This window comes from Canis lupus, chromosome 14, assembly GCF_003254725.2.
Source record: "Canis lupus dingo isolate Sandy chromosome 14, ASM325472v2, whole genome shotgun sequence".
NCBI lineage: Eukaryota > Metazoa > Chordata > Mammalia > Carnivora > Canidae > Canis > Canis lupus.
Genome location: NC_064256.1, coordinates 16,002,994 through 16,025,322, shown reverse-complemented (window position 1 = coordinate 16,025,322; position 22,329 = coordinate 16,002,994). Strand labels below are relative to the sequence as shown.

Genomic DNA, 22,329 nt, shown 5'->3' with positions numbered 1-22,329 from the left:
CTCTGAAATTATAAAAATAAAAATACAAATGTTACTTACCCCACTAGGCCTATATCAGCTATAAGTTTTAGATCAAGGCGAATGACTCGTTTCTGGCCTTTCAGTGGTAAGAAATTTGTAAGTAATTTACCACCAAGACCTCCTTCAGCTACCAAAATTCTGTCTTGCTCTTTATTGAGTTCTCCTTAAAAAGACAGAGAAAGATACTTAGAATGAAGATTACTAAGTGTAGCTAATCATTAATGACATTTTTCATTTAGAAATAGATGCCAAAAAAATTCCAATTTATAAATCCAAAGAGCTGTATGTTTATAATAATCTTATATCTAGCAGTTAATTTTGAAAAATTTTTAAAAAAGATTTATTTATTAGTAGAGAGAGAGCACATGTGCATGCACTAGCAGGGGAGGGACAAAGGGAGATGGAGAATCCCAAGCTGACTCCTGCTGAGTGAGGAGCTTGACTCAGGGCTGGATCCCACCACCCTGAGATCATGACCCGAGCTGAAGTCAAGAGTTGGATGCACAACCAACTGAGCCATCCAGATGCCCCCTAAACAACTTTTATATAAAGTTTTAAATATCTCTTATAAATTAGCAGTTAAAATAGTTTTTTAAAAATTCTGACATTGAAGAGGAGCTATTCCCCACAGTTTCCAAACAATTTTAGAAAATATGCACATTTTTCACAACCTTGGAATCTACAATACACTTACCTATAACTTTACCATTTTCATCAGTTACTGAAATACCCACAGGTACAGGAATTTCACAGTCTTTTCCTTTGGATCCTTTCAGTGCACTAACTCTACAAAAAAATAAAGCTAAATTAAAATAGAGAAAACTCACTATATTAAAAGGACTCTACTCAAGCCAAGATAATGGTTTACAAAGACTAGCAACCAACTCTTCTTGTTAATGCAGATGTTAAAAATGGCCAAATATCAGAGGAAAAGAAAATAATTACTATTTATTTCCATTTTAGACTATCCTATAAAAATAAAAATAAATAACAAAAACAAATAATAATAGGTAATGATTTGTTACCAAGCTAACCATCAAGTCATTTTAACTCATAATGAACTAACATATCATATTGCTACAATACAAATAAGTTAGAAAAAAATGGAAAATCCATTGAAAAACAAATCTTTTAACAAATGACCTCAAATAAGAGTACTTTAATTATAAGACACTCATCTAGCTACTCTCACACTGATCATGATAGAATTGATATAAATTTTTAACTATTAATTCTACTTCTGGAAATTTATCCTAAAAAAAAAACTGATCGTGTAAAATACTATATGCACAAGGATATATATTACATTGTGACTATAACAGTTTAAAAAAAAAAAGTCTGCAATTACCTAAATAAATGAATGCCAAAAAAAGTTATGTTATTTCCAAAGTAATTAGTATGTAGCCATTCTGAACAGTTCTCTGGTGTGGGAAAAAAAAACATTAAGAGAAAAGAAAAGGTTGGAAAATACTGTGCTCTCATTTTTGTACCCCCAAATTTTATATACACCCACATAATTACAAGCTAATGACCACCAGTCATTTTGCATAAATATATAGAAAAGTCTTAGAAAGTCAAAAACTGGTTAATAATGGTTATCTACAGACGGAAGAATTACACAGGTGGTTGACTTTTTTTTTTTTTTAAATCTTTTTCTTTTTTACTATAAGCTTGAGTTACATTTCTACAGAGATAAATGAATAAAAATATACAAACAAAAAGAGATTATATAATTACATAATGATAACCAGCATACTAAGGCTATTACATAATTATCTACCACTTATTCAGCCAATAATATGTACCAGGCACTATTAAAAGCTTTAATAGCTTAAGATTCATGAAAATTCTATGGAACAGGTACTATTATTTTTTAAAGGTTTTTAATTCCAGTTGATTAATACACAGTATAATATTAGTTTCAGGTGTTCAGATTAAACATTTATCAACAATGCCCAGTGCTCATCACAAGTGTACTTCTTAATCCCCTTCACCTATTTTACCCATTCCCCCTCTGCTAATTCTCAATTTGTTCTTTATAGTTAAGAGTGTTTCTTGGTTTTATTTTTCCCTATGCTCATTTATTTTCTTAAATTCCAAATACAAGTAAAATCATGTTATCTTTCTCTGACTTATTTCATTTAACATAATACTCTCTAGCTCCGTCCACATTCTTGGAAAAGGCAAGATCTTTCTTTTTGATGGCTGAGCAATATTCCATCGTAAATATATGCCATATCTTCTTTATCCATTCATCAATTAATGGACATTGGGGCTCTTTCCATAATTTGGCTATTGTTGATAATACCACTATAAACATCAAGGTATATGTATCCCTTCGAATTAGTATTTTTGTATTTTGGGGGTAAATACCCAGTAGCATGATCACTGGATCATAGAGTAGTTCTATTTTTAATTTTTTGAGGAACCTCCATACTGTTTTCCAGAGTGGCTTCACCAGTTTTATTCCCACCAACAGTGTAAAAGGGTTTCCCTTTCTCCGCATCCTTGCCCACACTTGTTGTCTCCTGGTTGTTAATTTTAAGCAATCTGATTGGTGTGAGGTAGTATCTTATTGTAGTTGTTATTTGTTATCTCCCTAATGATGAGTGATACTGAGCATCTTTTCATGCTCATTTGTATGTCTTTTTTTTAAAAGATTTTATTTATTTGAGAGAGACGGTAAGAGAGAGAGAATGAGTGGGGAGAAGGGGGTAAGGGAGAGGGAGAAGCAGACTCCCTGCTGAGCAGGGAGCCTGATACAAGGCTCAATCCCAGCACCCGGGATCATGACCCAAGCCGAAGGCAGATGTTTGACTGAGCCACTCAGGAACCTCCATCTGTATGTCTTCTTTGGAAAAATGTCTATTTATGTCTTCTCCCCATTTTTTAACTGGATTATTTGGTTTTTGAGTGTTGAGTTTTAGAAGTTCTTTACATATTTTGGATACTAATCCTTTATCAGATATGTCATTTGCAAATACCTTCTCACTCTGTAAGTTACTTTTTAATTTTGTGGAATGTGTCCTTCATCAAGCTTTTTATTTTTATGAAGTCTCAATAGTTCATTTTTGCTTTTGTTTTCCTTGCCTCAGGAGATAATTTAGTAAGAAGTTGCTATGGCCAATGTCAAAGAGATTACTGCCTCTGTTCTTGGATGTTAATGGTTTCCTGTCTCACATTTAGGTCTTTAATCCATTCTGAATTTATTGTTGTGCATGGTATAAGAAAGTGGTCCTATTTCAATCATTTTGCATGTTGCCATTCAGTTTTCCTTACACCATTTGTTGAAAAGACTTTTTTCCCATTGGACACTCCTTCCTGCTTTTTCCAAGATGAACTGACCTATAGTTATGGGTTCATATCTGGGTTTTCTATTCTGTTCCACTGACCTATGTGTCTGTTTCTATACCAGTACCATACTACTTGATCACTACAGCTTTGTAATATAACTTGAAGTCCAGAATTGTGATGCCTCCAACTTTGCCTTTCTTTTTTCAAGATTGCTTTGGCTATTGGGAGTCCTTTGTGGTTCCAAACAACTTTTAGGATTATTTGGTCTAGCTCTGTGAAAAATAGTGTTAGTATGTTGATAGGGATTACATTAAATGCATATATTGTTTTGGGTAATATAGACATTTTAACATTATTCATTCTTTAATCCATGAGCATGGAATGTTTTTCCATTTCTTTGTGTCATCTTCAATTTCTTTCATCAGTATTTTACAGTTTTCAGAATACAAATATTTTACCTCTTTGGTTAGGTTTATTCCTAGGTATCTTACGGGTTTTGGTGCAATTAAAAATGGGATTATTTGATTTCTCTTTCTGTTGTTTTATTATTGGTATACAGAAATGCAACAGATTTCTGTACCTTGATTTTGTATTCTGTGACTTTACTGAATTCATGTATCAGTTCCAGCAGTTTTTAGGTACAGTCTTACAGGTTTCCTACAGAGGACTGGGTCATCTGCAAATAGTCAAAGTTTGATTTCTTTCTTGCTGATTTGAATGCCTTTTATTTCTTTTTGTTGTCTGACTGCTGTGGCTAGAACTTCTAATACTCTGCTAACTGACAGGAGTGAGACAGGGTATCCCTGTCTTGTTCCTGATGGTAGAAGCTCTCTGGATTTTCCCCATTAAGGACAGTATTGGCTGTGGGGTTTTTGTATATGGCTTTTACGATGTTATGTTATCTCTAACCCTACTTTGTTGAGGCTTTTTTTTTTTTTATCATGAATGGATGTAGTACTCTGTAAAATTGCTTTCTTTTTGCATCTAGTTCTTATCCTTTCCTTTATTAATGTGGCATATCACATTATTGATTTGCAAATACTGAACACCCTTCAAGCCCAGGAATAAATCCCACTTGATCATGGTGAATGATGAATGATTCTTCTAATGTATTGTGGGATTTGATTTGCTAGTATTTTACTGAAAACTTTTGCATCCATGTTCATCAGGCATATTGGCTTATAGTTTTCTTTTTTGTGCAGTCTTTGGTTTTGGTATCAGGATAATGCTGTCCCCATAGAATGAATTTGAATTTTTCCTTCCATTTCTATATTTTGGAAAAGTTTGAGAAGAATAGGTATTAACTCTTCCTTAAATGTTTGGTAGAATTCACCTGTGAAGCCATCTGTCTATAGACTTTTGTTAGTTTTTTCATTACTGATTCAATTTCTCTGCTGGTTAACAGTTTTCTATTTCTTCTTGTTTCAGTGTTGGTAGTTTATATATTTCTAGGAATTTATCCATTTCTTACAGGTTGTCTAATTTGCTGGCATATAGTTTTTCATAATATTCTCTTAGAATTGTTTGTATTTCTGGGATGTTGTTACTTCTCCTTTCTCATTTGTGATTTTATTTATTTGGGTCCTTTCTCTCTTTCATAAGTCTGGCTAGGGTTTATCAATTTTATTAATATTTTCAAAGAGAAACATATACTATTATTATCCCTATTTTATATTTGAGGGAACAGACTATTTTATACAGATCTTGAACACCTTAAAGGTATTCACATGTTGAAAGTATGGCTTCTTCAAAGCACTAGTTCTCAATTTTCAATTGCAACTCAATAAGAAATAATACAGTCATTCATATATATGTATACATATGCACATACACAAGTTCATATATATATATATGACTTTAAAGTTTTGTGAAACCATACTTACTATGTGCTACATGCTAATGTTTCCTATTCTATTTTTTATATGAAATCTAATAAATTGATTTTATAACCCTAAGGCAGTATTTTTCAAAATGCAGTCACAACCAACATTTATAACAAGATAGGTGATTGCTGTACAACATTATGTACAATGTCACAGAATTGTACACATTAAAATGGAAAATTTCACGTTAGGTATATTTTCCCAAAATAAAGGAAAACAAAAATGTATGATATACCACAGGACAGAAAATAGAGATAACAAACATATTTGGGTAGAAAAGTAAAATGTTTCTCAGTCAAGACGACACTAAAAATGGTTTGAAAGTACCACATTAAAGAATGGAAAGACAGTCTAAAAACACTAGTTTAGAGCACTTAAAAGGAAGTCTAATAGTTGAGCTCTTGTTCCTATGATTAACTTTTTCATCTCCCAAAAACTAAAGCACATGAACAAATCTTTCAAGAAAAAGAAAGAAGGGACTTAAGATTTATATTCAATAGGGAACAAATCTCTTTATATGGAATTAAGTGAGCTTTGTTTGAAAAACAGAAAATGGGGAGAGGTGGGTATAGGTGTGAGGGGTGAGACTATACTGATAAAGCCTGGTTCTTTGGGTAAGGACACAGACTGGTTGGAAAGCACATTCTTGGGGTAAAATGGGGGATAAATGAGGCAATGTATAGATATCAGTACATAAAAAAAAGTCCCTTGTATTAAATATTAAACTCCAAAAACGTATTTCAAAAAGTTAAAATACCAATCTATTCTCAAATCAATCATTTATGATTTTAAGTAACTTATACAAAGTTTTTGCACTGAAACTTACAAAGCAATATCTTAAAATCACAGCATGATAGGGCAGCCTGAGTGGCTCAACAGCTGAGCGCCTGCCTTTGGCCCACGGCATAATCCTGGAGTCCCAGGATCGAGTCCCACATCAGGCTCCATGCAGGCATGGAGCTTGCTTCTCCCTCTGCCTGTGTCTCTGCCTCTCTCTCTGTGTCTCTCATGAATAAATAAATAAAATCTTAAAAAAAAAAAAATCACAGCATGATATACCATGCTCCATTGTAGGAGTTCATCTTTGAGTCTCCTACATGTAAGATCTTGTTTTAATACCTTGTTTATACTTGATCCTCAAAAAGAGTGTGCTGAATTGAATAGACACTATCTCTGTTACTATTACAAAATGAAAATAAAAGCTCAATCTCATCGATCCAAGAGTCTCATTCTTTGTCTAAACTTTCTTAGAACTGCACAGTGGACTAAACCTTTGCCCTTCCCTTTCTCTTTCATAAGGTTTAAACTTGCACAGTGGTCAGACAACTTTCCCAACTTCCTTCAGGTCCCTCTACAATTTGCCTTTACAAGCGTTTTCCCAATAAATCTCTTATTCATCAAATCCTACTGTGGTACATACTTCTTGTAGGACCCAAACACAGACATATGAAGGCATAATTCACTAAACTATAAAATAATTCATTCAAACTCTGGCCTTCAGTAAGTTTATTCAACTTCTTGGCTTAATTTACCTGAAATCCACAAGACAAATAAAACTGTTACCTCCTCCTCCTCTAAATTCTTCCCTGGCTCCCATGACACTGTCTCTCCTGGCTATTTTATTTTATTTTATATTTTATTTATTTATGATAGACACACACAGAGAGAGAGAGAGGCAGAGACACAGGCAGAGGGAGAGGCAGGCTCCATGCCGGGAGCCCAACGTGGGACTCGATCCCGGGGCTCCAGGATCACACCCTGGGCCAAAGGCAGGCACCAAACTGCTGAGCCACCCAGGGATCCCCTCTCCTGGCTACTTTAGAGCACACTTGTTTCTTTTCCTTAAATGTTGGTGAATAACAGAATTTGATTCTCAATTTTTTCTGCAATGCACCTACCCTGGTTCACGCTTATGAACCATGAATCACATTTATGATTAACAAAATTTATTTCTAGACCTGACCGTATTCCTGAATCACAGACCCATACTTCAAGTGCTTGCTGACATCTCCAAGGGCCATTTAAGCTCTCTTCTTCTACATCTCAGCTGCCACTTTCTACATAATCCTTCTCAAAGAATGATACTCTCATCTAGCTACTACTCAAGTCAACACCAGGAAGTCATCCTTTATCATTCTCTTTCAATACTCCATCAATCATGAAGTCTTATTTATTTTACTTAAATATAGTTCTAATCCATCCATTTCTGTCAATCTAATCATTATTCAACTAATGTTGACTGAGTACCTACTATGTACCAATCACTGTACTAGATATCTGGGAAGAAAACTATGATCTAATCTATTAATGCTCCCTGCCCTCATGGACCTCAAGAGAGAAGACATTAACAGATACATGAATAAATGGAAAATTTTAACTGTGATAAGTCTTATGAATTTTTTTTTTAAGATTTTATTTATTTATTCATGAGACACACACAGAGAGGCAGAGACACAGGCAAAGGGAGAAGCAGGCTCCATGCAGGGAACCTGACGTGGAACTTGATCCAGGGTCTCCAGGATCAGGCCCTGGGCTGAAGGCGGCGCTAAACCCTGAGCCACCTGGGTTGCCCAAGTCTTATGAATTAGAATTCACACACTTAAGTTCATTTGGGAATTCTGACCTAATCAGGGAGATCAGGAAAGACTTGAGCTTAAATCTAAAGGCCTCACAGCAGGCAGCTGGATGAAGGAGGGGGAAAAGCATTACAGAAAAGGTAACACAAATAAAGGCCAGTGATAGAAGACAAATACCAATATAAGATACTAAAAGAAAGCCAATTTGGCTGGAATGCAGAAAACACAGAATGTAGAAGGATATGAAACTAGGATGGGTATAGGCCAGACACCGTAAACTTCATCACTTCTGAAATACTGCAATATTCTCCAAATTGTTCTCCTGTCTCTGGTCTCAATCAACACCTCCAACCCATTCTTTAACCTAATTATCCCTAGAATGGTTTTTCTGACACTAATTAATGTCACTTGCCTATTTAAAATCCTTCAATGGCTCCCCATCACTCTCAGATGATCCTCAAACTCTAACACAGCATATTAGGCTCTTCACTATCTGGACTACAATGACTTTATTTTAAAATAAGCCTCCCCATTTGTACCACAATTATGCTAAAAGTATTATTTCACCATTTTGTTCCTCCCTAATGCACTGCCTTTATAAATGTTGTACACTTGCCAATGCACCTTTTCCTGCCTTGATTGTTGGCAAAGTACCATTCCTCTTTCAAGACTTGGTTCAAGCAACACTTCCAAAATATAGATAACCAAGTAAGATTCTTCTTCAATTTTGTTTAATGAAAGAGAAAGTTCTTTTCATATTTTGAGAGCAGCATAACATGTCCCATAAAAAATAACAAAAATTTACAAAAAATAGAGGGAAGGTTTTGACATCACAGAGAGAAGACCAAAACAAGCCAAAGGAAAATACACAAGGAACGTATCCGGGAAACAGGTTCTACATCTTAAGATCCCAGCAGAACTACTGGGGATGGTGGGGTAGGTAGAACAGCTGAAATCTGAAAAAGGCTTCCTATAAAGATTGCCAAAAAATTAATTTTAGAGGAAAATAGTGGAGATTCAGATCATTTTGTTTTCACAGAGAAGTGCAAAAGTATATAAACAGACACTGAGAATAGAAAAGGATAAAAATGGTTAAAAACTCCAAAACAAAACAAAACTCCAAAACAATCCTTAGTATCTACCTTTTATCTTTGCTAGAGTTGAGACTATTATTGTAGATTTTTTGCTCAGTTACAAATACAGAATATATAATTTACTTCCAATTACCAATTAAATTTTGATCTTTTTTCTTCTCTGGGACGGATTTGTTTTCTAAAATCAAAATCATTCAGTAAATACTTACCGACTATTTGCTCCTTCTCCAGCCACAAACCGTTTCTGAGGATATTTGTCTTTAAGTTGTTTTAAAGTCATTCTCTTATGGGCTACAACCCAGACGTCACCACCTTTTCCACCTTCTCCGCCTAAACGAGGGTAACCCATTCCACCAGTTCCTCCCCTGGTGAAGATTCTTAGGTTATCAATGAAATTTCCATACTTAGAAAAAGAGAGAGAAAGAGATCATTTGTATATCAAACATGCTTACCAACTTAGGACTCCTTTCTAATCGTTTGTCACCCCTAACGCTCCTAAAATAATAGAGTCTTTCTGAATGTCACTTTTTTTTTTTTTAAAGAGTTTATTTATTCATGAGACACACAGAGAGAGGCCGACACACAGGCAGAGGGAGAAGCAGGTTCCTCACAGGGAGCCCGACGTGGGACTCGATCCCCGAACTGGGCTCACGGCCTGAGCAAAGGCAGACGCTCAACCGCTGAGCCACCCAGCGGTGGCTGGTGTCAAATCCATATTTTTTTTTTCTTAATTCGCCTCTGTTCTGACCTCCCTTTCCCATTTGATTAACTCTCTTAAGATCTCTTTTTTTTTTTTCAGGGCACTCGGGTGGCTCAATGGTTGAGCTTGTCTAAACCACAGTCTAAAGGCAGGCGGGTTTCTCCAGCTCCCCATCCCACGTGCACACAATTCCCCTGAAAAACCTCAAACTCCAGACCCCCAAATAACCGTTCTAAGCCGTGCCAGGTAGATAGACTCTTCTCACCCCTCAGGGGCCAAGCCTGACTGCTGGAACGACAAAGAGGGGACAAATACACTAGAACCAAGGAGGAAAGAGGCCCTCGGAAAGAAAAAAAAAGAGGAGGAAGGGGGAACCAGAGCGCTCAGGTGGGCCTACAGGCACCAAGCTCTAGGCATTAGGATGAGAAACACCAGTCACGGACCTTTCTGAACCACACGCAACTGCAGTGCACCATCACTGCGACAGGCCAGGACTCACGCCCGCGGAAGGTGAACACATTCAGGTAACGCGCGGAATTTCTACGTCACCACGCGCCGTCGACACTATTTTTCCTCGCCCGCAGCCGCAGGGACGGCGCATGCGCTGTATGGTGACCTCCCGCGGATAGGCGCAGGCGCCGAGCGGCGTCCCTTAGGGGAGGTGAGAAAAGCGAAGTTTCTGTGTAGGCGTGAAGCAGCGGAAATCACCGAAAAGTGCCGAGGCGCCCTGTGGCAACGGACCGTCGAGGGCGGCGTGGATACCTGCGGAATTAACATTTTGTACGGGATGGCACGGGAGACTGCAGGAATTCTGACGCTAACGGAGGAAACCAAAAGTACCACAGCCCTCACTAGGTGAAGCGAGGGGGAGAAAAACCAGAAGAACCGCCGACAGACCAGAAAACAAGACGCGCGAAAGTCACCAGTTCACGTGCGAACAAAAGAGCCTGTTCGTCCACGCACGAGCTGAGTAATCTCTAGTAAATGCTCGGAGGCCGTGCACTTAAAACTTGGGACACAGATATCAGGACCTGAGGTCCGTAACAACTTCACGGTGTCTAGTGGGGAAGGACATTTGTCGTCAACCGTTGGCCAGACGGTAGCTTCGTGGAGGCGGGGAGACCAGGATCTTCCTCCACCTCGCTTGTAAAGCGCACCTTTGTGAGAATTAAAAAGCGTACCTTTCCGCGGCGGCCGGGGCAGCACCCGCGGAGAGCGGCCACCTCCGCCCCCCCCCCCCCCCGGCCGCCCCCCGCCGCCCCGCCCCCCGCCTCTCCCTCAGGCCTCGGGCGGTTAAAAAGTCCACAGCCAAGTTGGCAGCCGTGCACCGCGCGGCCAGTTTTACAGGGATCCTTCTTAACCACTCAGACTCTTCATTTCTGGAATCCTTTTCATACTTCTACACACACACACACCTTTTTTGAAAGGGCTTATTTAGAAATACAAAATGTGAAAAATATCCCTGTCCTGTCTTGTTGCTTTGATGCTACGGAACCTCGCTCTTCCCCCGCCGGTCAGTAAAGTTGTGGTTGTCGATGAACCTGTGAGAAGTCATGAGAACGTTAGGCTGTTGGTCTGTAGATGCTTAGTCCTGCCGCTCTATGCTGCCATTTAAATTATTATCTTTACTTGGTCTCTTGCTGTCCGAAGAGTGTTAAGCCCAGTCTACTTGTTTATTTTCTAAGTATTTTTTCTTTAACAGTGGACGCAAGCCAAAATTGTTTTCTTTCCCGTAATCTATACATGTGATGATAACAGCAAATGAAAAATAAATGAGAACATGGTATTAAAACATCCTAAAATCCAGAGGAACATTAGGTACTATAAACCAAGGAGAAAGTATATTTATCTTGGACAAAACAGAGTCAGAGCCTGAGGTATTTATTACAGCTCCGGGTATCAGGCAGTAAAAGAAACGTGAAACTGTGAACTGTCGCCTGTAAAATGTGTGGCAGACATGAACAGGAGGTGTAATGGCCCGAGGTTATCCAGACTTGATGCAGAGGTCATTATTGGGTGAACCTGTCATTGTCTCTGCAGTTGAGAAGACAATGCCTTCTCCGTGGTTGCTCAAAAGATGAGAGTGTAGGCAAACTATATTACACTCAGTGGCACTAGAGAATTTTGTGGAATAAGCATGATAGGCCCAAATGAACCATTGGCATAACTCGCAATTTGGTTTCAAAAAAGTGTTTTAGTATAGACTAGAGCTATTCTAATAAAATCTAATAAGCATTTTTTGGGGAATGAATTTAAATTTACAGAGAAGTTACAAAGAGAGCCCAAAGAGTTCCCATGTACCCTTTACTCAGCTTGCCCTAATGTTAACATACAACTGTTTGTCAAAACTAAGGAATTTATGTTGGCACAATGCTATAAACTACAGACTTTATTTGATCTCATTACTTCTTCAACTACAACCTTTTTCTGTTCCAGAATATAATCTTGGAATACCCCATTACATTTAATTTGATAAATATTTTAGCATAGCTATTATTTTAAATATAAAATGAGCAAATGTTTAATTTAAAAATCTAACATTTTATGATTTTGTGCTGTTTACTTTTGTCATCAAACTAAAATGAAAACTGTCTGACCTTTTTAGCTGCTCTGTGGGTCATCTAAATTGATCTTTTGTCTTCTCGCCTTCTATTAGATTCCTACCTTTTGTCTATCATGCTTTTGGTTCTGCTGTCCAAGAGATGTCAACGTAACTAAGTTAAAGGGTCTCTATATGAAACAGTCATCAATTTTCCACCAATTTTCCACCACTCCCTTGGGTATTCACTAACTTCCTTGAAATGCCTGCCCCTTCTCCTCTACACCAAAAACTAATTTCCCAGAACCCATAAATGAATTCCTAATGTGGCTTTTTCTCCTGTGGCAGCCCTCTTTAGGTCCCTCTTTTCCCTCCCTCTCATATCAAGACTTAGCCAGCCTACAGCTTATTTGCCAAGGACATTTCCAAGGACTGTCTAGCCATTCTGACAAATTAAGTGTGTCAACATGTTTCTTGGTGGAATTGGAATAAAGTTACTCCTAGTAAAAGCAGTTGCCTACTAAATGGCTCCTGATTACTTCATTGAGGAGAAATAACTATTGCTGGAATTTTCAGTTACCATAGCAAGGTAGTGGAAAGGATTTTTGATGGATGGGCAGGTCTTTCAGATCTGCTTAAGGCAGATGTTTCCTGTGACATCAACCACAGGCCTAAACCAGGATGAACTTGGAACTGGGTAGGAAAGGAGGGTAAGCATGGAAATAAATGAGCCTCTTTCTTTCTTTCTTTCTTTTTTTTTTTTTTTTTAAAGATTTTGTTTATTCATGAGAGACACCACACAGAGAGAGAGGCAGAGACACAGGCAGAGGGAGAAGCAGGCTCCATGCAGGGAGCCAGATGTGGGACTTGATCCAGGGTCTCTGGGATCACGCCCTTAGCCAAAGGCAGATGCTCAACTGCTGAGCCACCCAGGCATCCCAAGCCTGTTTCTTTTTATAAGATAATAACTGTACCCAAATTTGCAGGAAATCTCATTCACAACACAAAAGTGAAAATATACTGCTATATTTTACTCTCAAACTATACAAACATTTTTATTGTTTTATATTATTGATATCATTTCTCTCTATTAATATAGTTACTCAGGAGGTAAATATTTTATCCCAAAATTTGCTATGAGATTAACTTTCTGATACTCTTTAGCATCTACAGTTCTCTTATTCTGCATCTATAGTTTTTGTTATGAATATTATGGTTTAGCAAGAAGTAATCATTAAATTGGATTTCCTAGTATTTACTAACAGAATATTTTCTCTCTGCATTTCCTCTTCTAGAACCACCCCAAGGACAAAATGTTGGAATAATAGTTTGTTTGTAATGTTCTTAACCTTTCTTTTTTGCATCCACACCCTCCACTCCCCTGCACACACACACTATAATTTCTTTTTACTACAGGTACTAAGTACCCTTCTGCTTTCCTCTCACAGTGCCCATCAAAACTGGATCTCAGGCATGAATATGATACCTGCATTTTATAACCTGACATGATTTTAACTCAGTGCATTGATTCCTCGGGGCATCTACTTTTAGTCTTTATATGTATTTGTGAAATGAACAAAAGGCCCTAACTTCTACTAAAAGAATTTCAAGTTTTTAGTGTGGGAGATCCTCCAGTGGGGGAATATGTGGAAAGAGGAAAGCTTCTATACCCTCAGTATAACAGAGGGTGGCAGTTTACATTGCTTCTTTAAGATTCATTCTAACCTTAATTATTTTATTGATTCTATAACACATTGATATCAGGCTTCACTAGTTTTTATATACAGAGAAAATATAATCCAAAGTTCTTCTTCTCTGTAACCCTTTATCCATATGATCTCCAGGGGTGTTTTTTCCTTCCTATACTTAAGCATTTGATCATATCACTGTATTCAAAACCCCCTCATAGTCTCAGAATGACTGCTGTAGTTCCAGCTATCATATCCATATTCCACGTGGGAACATTTATAAAGTTGCTTTCTTGAAAGTTTCATTCTTATGTCTCATTGCCACCTCGATCTTGAAACATTTTATTTTTTTAAAATAATCTGGCTACGTGGTCATCTCCAAGTGTTTAGATGTCTACATCTTATACTCCTTAATACTTCCTAGCAGGGACCATTTGGCTCAGGCCGCAGACTCAATATATACTCCCTGAGTATATATTAGAATTAGTTAACTTATTCTTACAAAACACAGGGGCTAGATTGCTAACTCCTATGATAGACAAATCACCTAAAGTGGGGCACAGAGTTATTCTTACTTGTCAGCCTTATAATCTCCAAAAATAACACAAATTCTTTTAGTTTCATACCATTAAAAATGTCACCACTTTGAAAGAGATTATTAATTCAGATCTTACACTCAGTGATTAAATCAAGTTCTCCTAGATAATAAAAGGTAAATAGATTGAACAAATGAGAGCCCTGTACCAGCTAAACTTCATCTCTAGATAAAAATACAGCATTGTCAAAGTGTATTTTCAGGCCATATAATTATTACCCTGACACAAAACCTATATGAAGAAAGAGTAGATTTATTGTCTTTCTTCCTAGAGATTTATGGTTTGTTCATATATGTAAGAATTACTTAGTTCCTAATTTATCCCACATACTCAACTATGTGCTGGGACACTATCATCACTATTGGAATAACTAAGCAAGAATAATTAAGCAGAGTAGTTGTGTTAATCAAAGCAAGAAGTAAATTATATTTCTGAAACCTGAATTCATAGTTAGTAGAGGAAATTATTCCTATTGAATATGATTTTGCTTTGTTCTTCATGCACCTTGTTTTTACTTTGAAGAATGTTAACAAAAGGTTATTTTCTGGGATGCCTGGGTGGCTCAGTGATTGGGCAGCTACCTTAGGCTCAGGTCATGATCCCAGGATCCAGGATCGAGTCCCAGATGTGGATCCCCATGGGGAACCTGCTTCTCCCTCTGCCTATGTCTCTGCCCTCCCCGCCCCCCCCCCCGCCGTGTCTCTCATGAATAAATAAATAAAATCTTTTTTTTAAAAAATTATTTTCTTAGAAATATTTGTAGAAATCCTGAGAATTGGTTGAATCATGTTTTTAAGACCCTCATTGTTAATTAATTTTACTAGAGGAACAAAAGTATTTTAAGGGGCTTCTACTATACCATGAGTCATTGATTGCTCTCTTTTTAATGCTTTCTTGTAATCATCTACAGGTTTAAGAATGGCAGTGGAATTATCAGAAGGACCTCTGATAATGCTGCTTCCTGACTGTCCAAAGCAAGAATGTTCATACAGCAGGAAATTCAGTAATGTATTTAGGATTCTCATTTACCTAGCCCATTTTCTTTGTTGCTTGTTACTCTAGTACATAAAGCAATATCCACCCACAGTAAAATAGAATTCTTAGATAATTTGAATAGTAATTCAAAATAAGGAAATGAATGCTTATATTAACATATTCATGCATTATTTTATGTCTTTATTACTATCTCATCATAAATTAATCATCTAGAATATGCTTTCCTAGAAAAAGGTATTGTAAGAACATGTAAGTCATTGTCCTATTGTTACTGAAACCCAGGTTTGGCTGCCTGTCATTCAAAAGGCCACTATTCAAGAAATTAGGTTTGAAAGGAATAGGAACTTTATTCAGGAGACCAACCATCTGGGGAGAAGATAGATACTTGTCCAAAGGTCAACTCCAAGGTTTCTGCCTGGCCCAGTGATTTTTAAATGGGTTTAATTAATTAAAGGGTCACAGTGGTCTGTGACACTTCTTGATTACATGCAAACTCAATGATGCCAGCTACATAGCTATCTTGGTAATCAGAAATTGTAAAAGAGGTTCTGATTCCTTGGCACCAGGAGGTGGTTGTGCAACAGTACTCTGTTCTTTTTGGAAAGGAGGGTAAACTCTATAGATATGCAGAAGTCAGAAAAGTAATTCGTGTGACCTTAAAAAAAAAACAACATTTTGCTAAAAGATTGCTGGGCTAATCAAAAAGCCACGGCAGCTTCAAACAGACTTACTGGGCTCTGTGGCCTAAGAAGTTTTGGTCCTTTATTTCCCAAGGCCAGTGATCTGTAAATATTAAAGAAGGCAAACTAGTGCTTTTAAAGATCAAGGGCCTTAAGTGGGCAGGCAAGGAGTATGTTAACTTGGAGCAAATTAACCCTTAAGACCGGCTGGAGTGCTGTCACACTATACATGTGTGTTAGACTATCAATCCACATACAATAAGAATGCAATAGCATTTGGAATGGAATAGCATTCCATGTGTGTTAGACTATCACTCCACAAATGGTAAGAGAATGGAATAGCATTTGGAATGGAATAGCATTTGTGTACATTGCACCCATTATCTAGCCTACGTAGGATACATGGCAGAGATTATAATCTGAGAAGGTGAAAAACAAATAATTTACCAGAGTACATGGTTGTATGAACAGAAGTGAAATTTACTAAGAACTTATTTTGTTCAAAAGTTGTATAGAACATAAAAAATATGTAGTTTTAAAAAATCTTTCCTAAGGGCCATACACACTTAAAAGAGATAATTTTTAAAAATTGATTTGTAATAATTCTGATTGGACTTTAAATTAATTTATTCATTCAATCTAACTCTTCCAACAGCACTAAATTTCTCATTTGATTACTGTAGAGCTCCCAGAAATTTTAGTATTCATTTCTGGTATCTATTTCCCCATATCCCTTTGACTCTTCAACCTACTAGAGCTTTATTTCTGTTGTTAGTATTTCTTTCTTTTTTTTTAAGATTTTATTTATTTATTCATGAGAGACACAGAGAGAGAGAGAGAGAGGCAGAGACACAGGCAGAGGGATAAGCAGGCTCCATGCAAGGAGCCCGATGTGGGACTTGATCCTGGGTCTCCAGGATCACACCCTGGGCTGAAGGCAGGCACTAAACCGCTGAGCCACCCAAGGATCCCCTGTTGTTAGTATTTCATAAAATTGTACTCTTTAGGTCCTTTTCTCAGTGCATATTTTATTTAATCTGGAAATGTCTGTTAGTGAGGCAAGTACAGTTATGGGGTATTCTCCAATTTTTGTTAACCAAACTGAATGCTAACAGACAAGAGGGGAAAAAAAGAAGATATCAAAAGTTAATATAAAGCTTCTCATTTTATGTAATTCTTTTATATAATTATTAGTAAGAAAAATAAGGCTCAAACCCCAGTATTTAACAAAACTGAGAGGAAAAAAACCCATAAAGTTTGGCAATTATACATTGGCTCCCCTGACCTAACAGAATGCTAAGAAATTTTCTAATGAGTAAAAATGAAGTGGCAGTAATTGAACAATAGAAAGGATGAGTCTATATGTAGGGCAAGTAAAGAATAAGTTGTTTACTCTCACAAGCCTTATAGGGTAGAATTAGTATAAGGCTTATGCGTGAGTGATTTTTTAAAAATTACTTTTACATTGAATAAGCCCTAACCATAAGACCTAATAAAACATGTTTTTGTTTGTTTCCCATTATGTCTTTAGATCTTTTCAAGATCTTTAGATCTTTTCCCCCACCATTAAATTTGAGTTCCAAGGTTTTCTTTTCTTCTTCTTTTTAAAAATATTTATTTATTTATTATTAGAGAGTATGAGTTGGGGGAAAGTCACGGGGAGAGTGAGAGAGGCTCCCCACTAAGCAGGAAGCCCTGCGTGGGGCTTGATATCAAGACCCTAAGATCATGACTTTAGCTGAAACCAGGAGTTGGAGGCTTAATCAAATGAGCCACCCAGGAGCCCCTAGCCCCAAGGTTTTCTACTCTCTCTTAGATAATAACCATTCCTTAAAAGGCCCCCAAACAGTCTGGATTTAGAAATTAGAGTGTTGGTTCTTGTGTAATAATCAAAACTCTTCCCTTAACTGAAAGATACATCCCCCCCCCCTTTTTTCAGGTAGTCCTGATTTTAGGTGCCATTTTGCTAACCTTGGCTTCAGGCCATTCTAGATTTGGAGCATGAGAAGCAGGAAGAAAAAGATAATAAGAATATTTTTACTTGAACTTGTCTTTGGTGGGCTAGATGTGAGTTCCTGGGATTGGCAGACATTTAGGGCTAATTCTTTCATGGATGCTTTTGTAGGTATTTGGAAGAGTCTCACCACTGGGGTCTCTCACCTCTGCTTCCCTAGTAGATGAATCTGTGTTTGAATGCTGCCTTGATCTTTCTAACCTTGCTACCTCTAGATATATGGGATTCACTTAGATCCTATCCTTGTGGATGGACCCTTGATCGCTTTCAGTAGCTCTATTGAACTGAATCCAAGGTGAGTTCTTCTTAATATATAGGCCCACCTCCAGCTATGGGAAGCCCTCATGTAGACTTGACCTGGGCAAATTTGAGAGTGCAGGCCAATCTCCAAACAATAGGAACTCTTCTCCCTTAGCACCACAGCAATTAGTGAGCCAATCTCTTGACTTCTTGGTTTCCTTGGACAGGAATCAAACTAGTCATTAAACCTCACCACTACAGGAATAAGACAATGTGCTTTCTCAGTAGGCTTCTTGAGGGCCCCTGCCTATGCAATCAAAAGTGAGGAAAGGGAACAGGTATCCCCTATTCCTTACCCTTCGGAGATGAAGGACCTGAACACCCAAGAATTTTGTGATCATTTCCTTTAAAATCTGAATTTGTTCACTGTATTTTGCTCCTAAAGTTAATATAATACTGTATGTTAATTATACATACTGGAATTAAAAATAATAAGAAGAAAAAAGAAAAAGATCTAAAGTTGAATCTGGTGCCTTACTTTAGTATGAAGCTTCTACTTCAACTTGATGTGCCAGCTATACCTTGTCAATGTTCTGAGATACTCCTTTTTTTGAGAAATATGAAAGCTGGGGCTAGAATTGAATTTGACTAAAACATTAATGTTATTTTCTATTCTCTGCATGAACTTTTATCATTTCTTAGTTCATTAATAATTTAATTATGGGGAACTAAATACTGTGTTAATATGAATTTTTTCTCTTTACAACTCTTCTATTGTAATGACTGATATTTATTTGGGGATGGTATCTTCCACCTCTTTTATCATTCCTTTCCCCTTCTGAAATGAAAAGTAATTAATAATCCTTCAGGTAAACCTCTGCAGGTTGATCTTGAACTGTGATAACTGTTCTTTGTATGCCATTAATTTCAAATTTGGATTTCTCTTTGCCTACTGTGTAAATTATCTCTCCAACAGTTAGGAATGATTGCATATCTTCATTAAGGAAATTATCTCTCATATGAAAAGATACCTTAGAGAAAATGTTAATATTATCATTTGTCTTGCCATGTAAAACTTCTGACAAGAAAATTCTCGCATAGATGAAAGGTACTGTTTTTTTATCAAGGAAAAATGGTGATTTATAGCCGATAAACACATTTTGTTAAAAGAAGATGAGATCTGTCATGTATGAAAATTATAGCTCAAAGAGGAAAGAAAACAGTAAGTACACCAATTTCATATTATTTCCTTCTAAGATATTAAACTGTTGCAGCAAGAAATTAAAGATTACTACTTATAAAACATTACTGTGAGACTAGATATAAAGGACTGTAGCATAATTAGAGAGGACATAAAATTGAATAATCTTGACCCATTTTATTTACATAGGCACATAGGAATTAGGACTGAGTCATAGCTATGATCCACCCAGGCCAACATTTTACTAACAACAGTAGCCCAAATTTATAAAAACTGTTATGGAAATGCTAGTCATGTCTGAGAATTTCAGATGAAATTGTAGGGTGGTTGGAACCAGAAAGTTGAATTCACTGAGTTATTTTGTCCCATCACATTTTATTTTTTATTTAAAAATTTTTTTTAAAGATTTTATTTATTTATTCATGAGCAACACAGAGAGAGGCAGAGACACACAGGCAGAGGGAAAAGCAGGCTCCATGCAGGAAGCCCAATGTGGGACTCAATCCCGAGACTCCAGGATCATACCCTGGGCTGAAGGCGGTGCTCAACTGCTGAGCCACACAGGCATCCCTGTCCCATCATATTTTATAGGTCTCAAATACATCCAGCCTCACTTCATGTCTTTTTAATTAGGGCCATAATTGCGGTTGAGGTGAATCACTGTCTTCTTTCTTTTGGTATTTTGGTGAACAGCATGACTGGTAATTTCATACTGTGTTGATTCAGCTGTAACAATAGTTCTTAGAATTTATTTCTTTGGTAGTTTTAATTTAGAGTTGGCCACTAGAGAAATTTGCATGAGATTTGGAAGGGAGAAACAGCAGCTCAGAAGTTGATGCAGGGCTTTAGGCAACACTGCTCAGTACATGCTTGTGTACTTGCACATGCATGAGCTTGTGTGTGTGTGTGTGTGTGTGTGTGTGTAGTTACTGATGTGCTGGCTCACCTTGTTCACATGGATTAGTATCCAGGCCTATAGCTTCTCTAGCTCCCATGAGATCTCCTTTAGCTTTTCCAATTCTGGACCTATTAGCATATATAGCAAGATGGTCAATAGCAGCAACTTTTTCTACAGGTCTAAGGTCTGCTTCCTTGGTGTTTGACATAATGAATGACCAGTATTGGTTCCAGTTTGTACTTGTGGAAGAAAAATGTATTCTTGCTTTATCCTACTGTTTGTCTAGCTTCTCTTCCAGACTCTCTAACCTGCTAATTTACAATGACTTTAGGCCCCAACAGCCTTCCACAACCTTTTCTTTTCTTTTCTTTTCTTTTCTTTTCTTTTCTTTTCTTTTCTTTTCTTTTCTTTTCTTTCTTTTCTTTTCTTTTCTTTTTTCCACAACCTTTTCATACCTTCTGTTGTGGTCCATTTTAAGTGATTTTTCTCTAATCCTCCCAACTATTCACATTCAGATCTTTCTTTCCTCAGCTTCTCTCATATTTGTGTTAATTCCAATACTGATAATAAATCCCTTATTCCATACTATATTCATAGTGGTTTTTTTTTCCTGATTCAATCCTAATACAATGCCTGTTTATGGAAAGGATTACAAGAGATACTCTTAGTTATTCCTCAGTAGAAGAGCTCAAAAAACTCAAGGTAAAAGATGTCTCTTGGACATGGCAAAGAAGATGTCTGTTTAGGGGAGCCCAGGAGGGCAATAACATAGCCTATACCAAGGAATGCCAAAATATCTTGATGATAACAAGGAAATTAAAAAGGAATTCAGAAGTATTTTTAGTACAAAGTCTACTCTGTATACATTTATATTCTCAGTGAAGTTAAATTAAAAAGACTCTCAAGATATGTCTTTTTCTTTACATATATTTTAAATTCTTTAATAACAACTTAATCTTTCTTCTCTGCTTTCACATAATTGTAAACAGAAAGGAAAGGAAAAAGAAAAAGAAAAGCCAGGCAGCAAGATGTTAAGAAGTGCCTAACTTTACTTTCCAAAGTTATCTTTTTAAATTCTCTAAAGGATTTAACAAAATTTTTGCATACTCCCACTTAAAGTCTGTGTGAACACATCCACAAAAGTTTCATTCCATTTAAGGGCATTCAAGGATCTTTCTGCAAAGCCCATCCATGTAAGCATAGAGCATTTTTGTACCTCCTTCCCACAACTTCCATAACATAATCTTTTCTCAGTCATCCCTATCTTGGTTATTAGCATTATCATTCACATGACTGATAAAGCCAAAACACTCAGTCAATCTTGCTTCCACTCTTCCTGGCATCTCACATCCAATCCACCAGTGAATCTGTTTGACCAAATCTCCTAAATATTTCCCGATTCCTATAACCTCTCACCACTTTCACTTTTATCCCTATTTACCTTCTTCAGACTGTAGTAAAAGCCATTGATAATGCTACTTCTACCCTTGACCCCTTTGATCCATGCTCCACAGAGTGGTCTGTGGGAGACTTTAAAATGTAAATCGGATAATTTTCTTTTCTAGCTTAAAATTCACCAGTATCTGCCCATTGCAATGATAGTAAAATCCAAAGTTTTAAGGTACCATATAACTTGGCCCCTGACAGTTTGTGATACTCTCTTGAATACACCTAACGGAAACCCATATTAATGCCATTTTGCTAGCTGTTCCCTCTGTTTGGCATGTTCTAATACAGCCAGCTCTTCTTATCTTTTTTGGCCAACTCTTATCATTTGAGCCCCAGCATAAAATGTCATCTTTTCAGAGGTATCTTCTGGAACTGCCATGTCCAAAATAGCACCCTCCTCTCAGTCGCTTTCTATTCTATTATCTCTGTAACACTTGCCACTATCTGCAACAATCCCTTT

The 22,329-nt window shown here is 37.0% G+C and overlaps 2 protein-coding genes across 6 annotated transcripts in view; one reads left to right on the top strand and one right to left on the bottom strand.

Moving 5' to 3' along the window:
* GTPBP10 (GTP binding protein 10) overlaps positions 1–11,022 on the bottom strand; it is a 29,077-nt gene extending 18,055 nt beyond the window's left edge. For all 3 annotated transcript variants that reach the window (XM_025471434.3, XM_025471435.3, XM_049093539.1), the window contains exons 1-4: positions 10,012–11,022; positions 9,078–9,271; positions 716–807; positions 40–184 (exon numbers count right to left, since the gene is read on the bottom strand). In XM_025471434.3, coding sequence (XP_025327219.1) covers positions 40–184; positions 716–807; positions 9,078–9,271; positions 10,012–10,044 — 464 coding nt within the window. In that variant the 5' untranslated portion in view covers positions 10,045–11,022. The remainder of the gene's footprint in view (positions 1–39; positions 185–715; positions 808–9,077; positions 9,272–10,011) is intronic.
* FAM237B (family with sequence similarity 237 member B) overlaps positions 10,947–22,329 on the top strand; it is a 30,170-nt gene continuing 18,787 nt past the window's right edge. For 2 of the 3 annotated variants that reach the window (XR_007401986.1, XM_049093541.1), the window contains exons 1-4: positions 10,947–11,081; positions 15,302–15,394; positions 18,193–18,376; positions 19,449–19,543. The gene's annotated coding sequence lies outside the window, so the exon portion shown is untranslated. Of the gene's footprint in view, positions 11,082–15,301; positions 15,400–18,192; positions 18,377–19,448; positions 19,544–22,329 lie in introns of all 3 variants that reach the window. The other variant, XR_007401987.1, reaches the window with a different exon arrangement.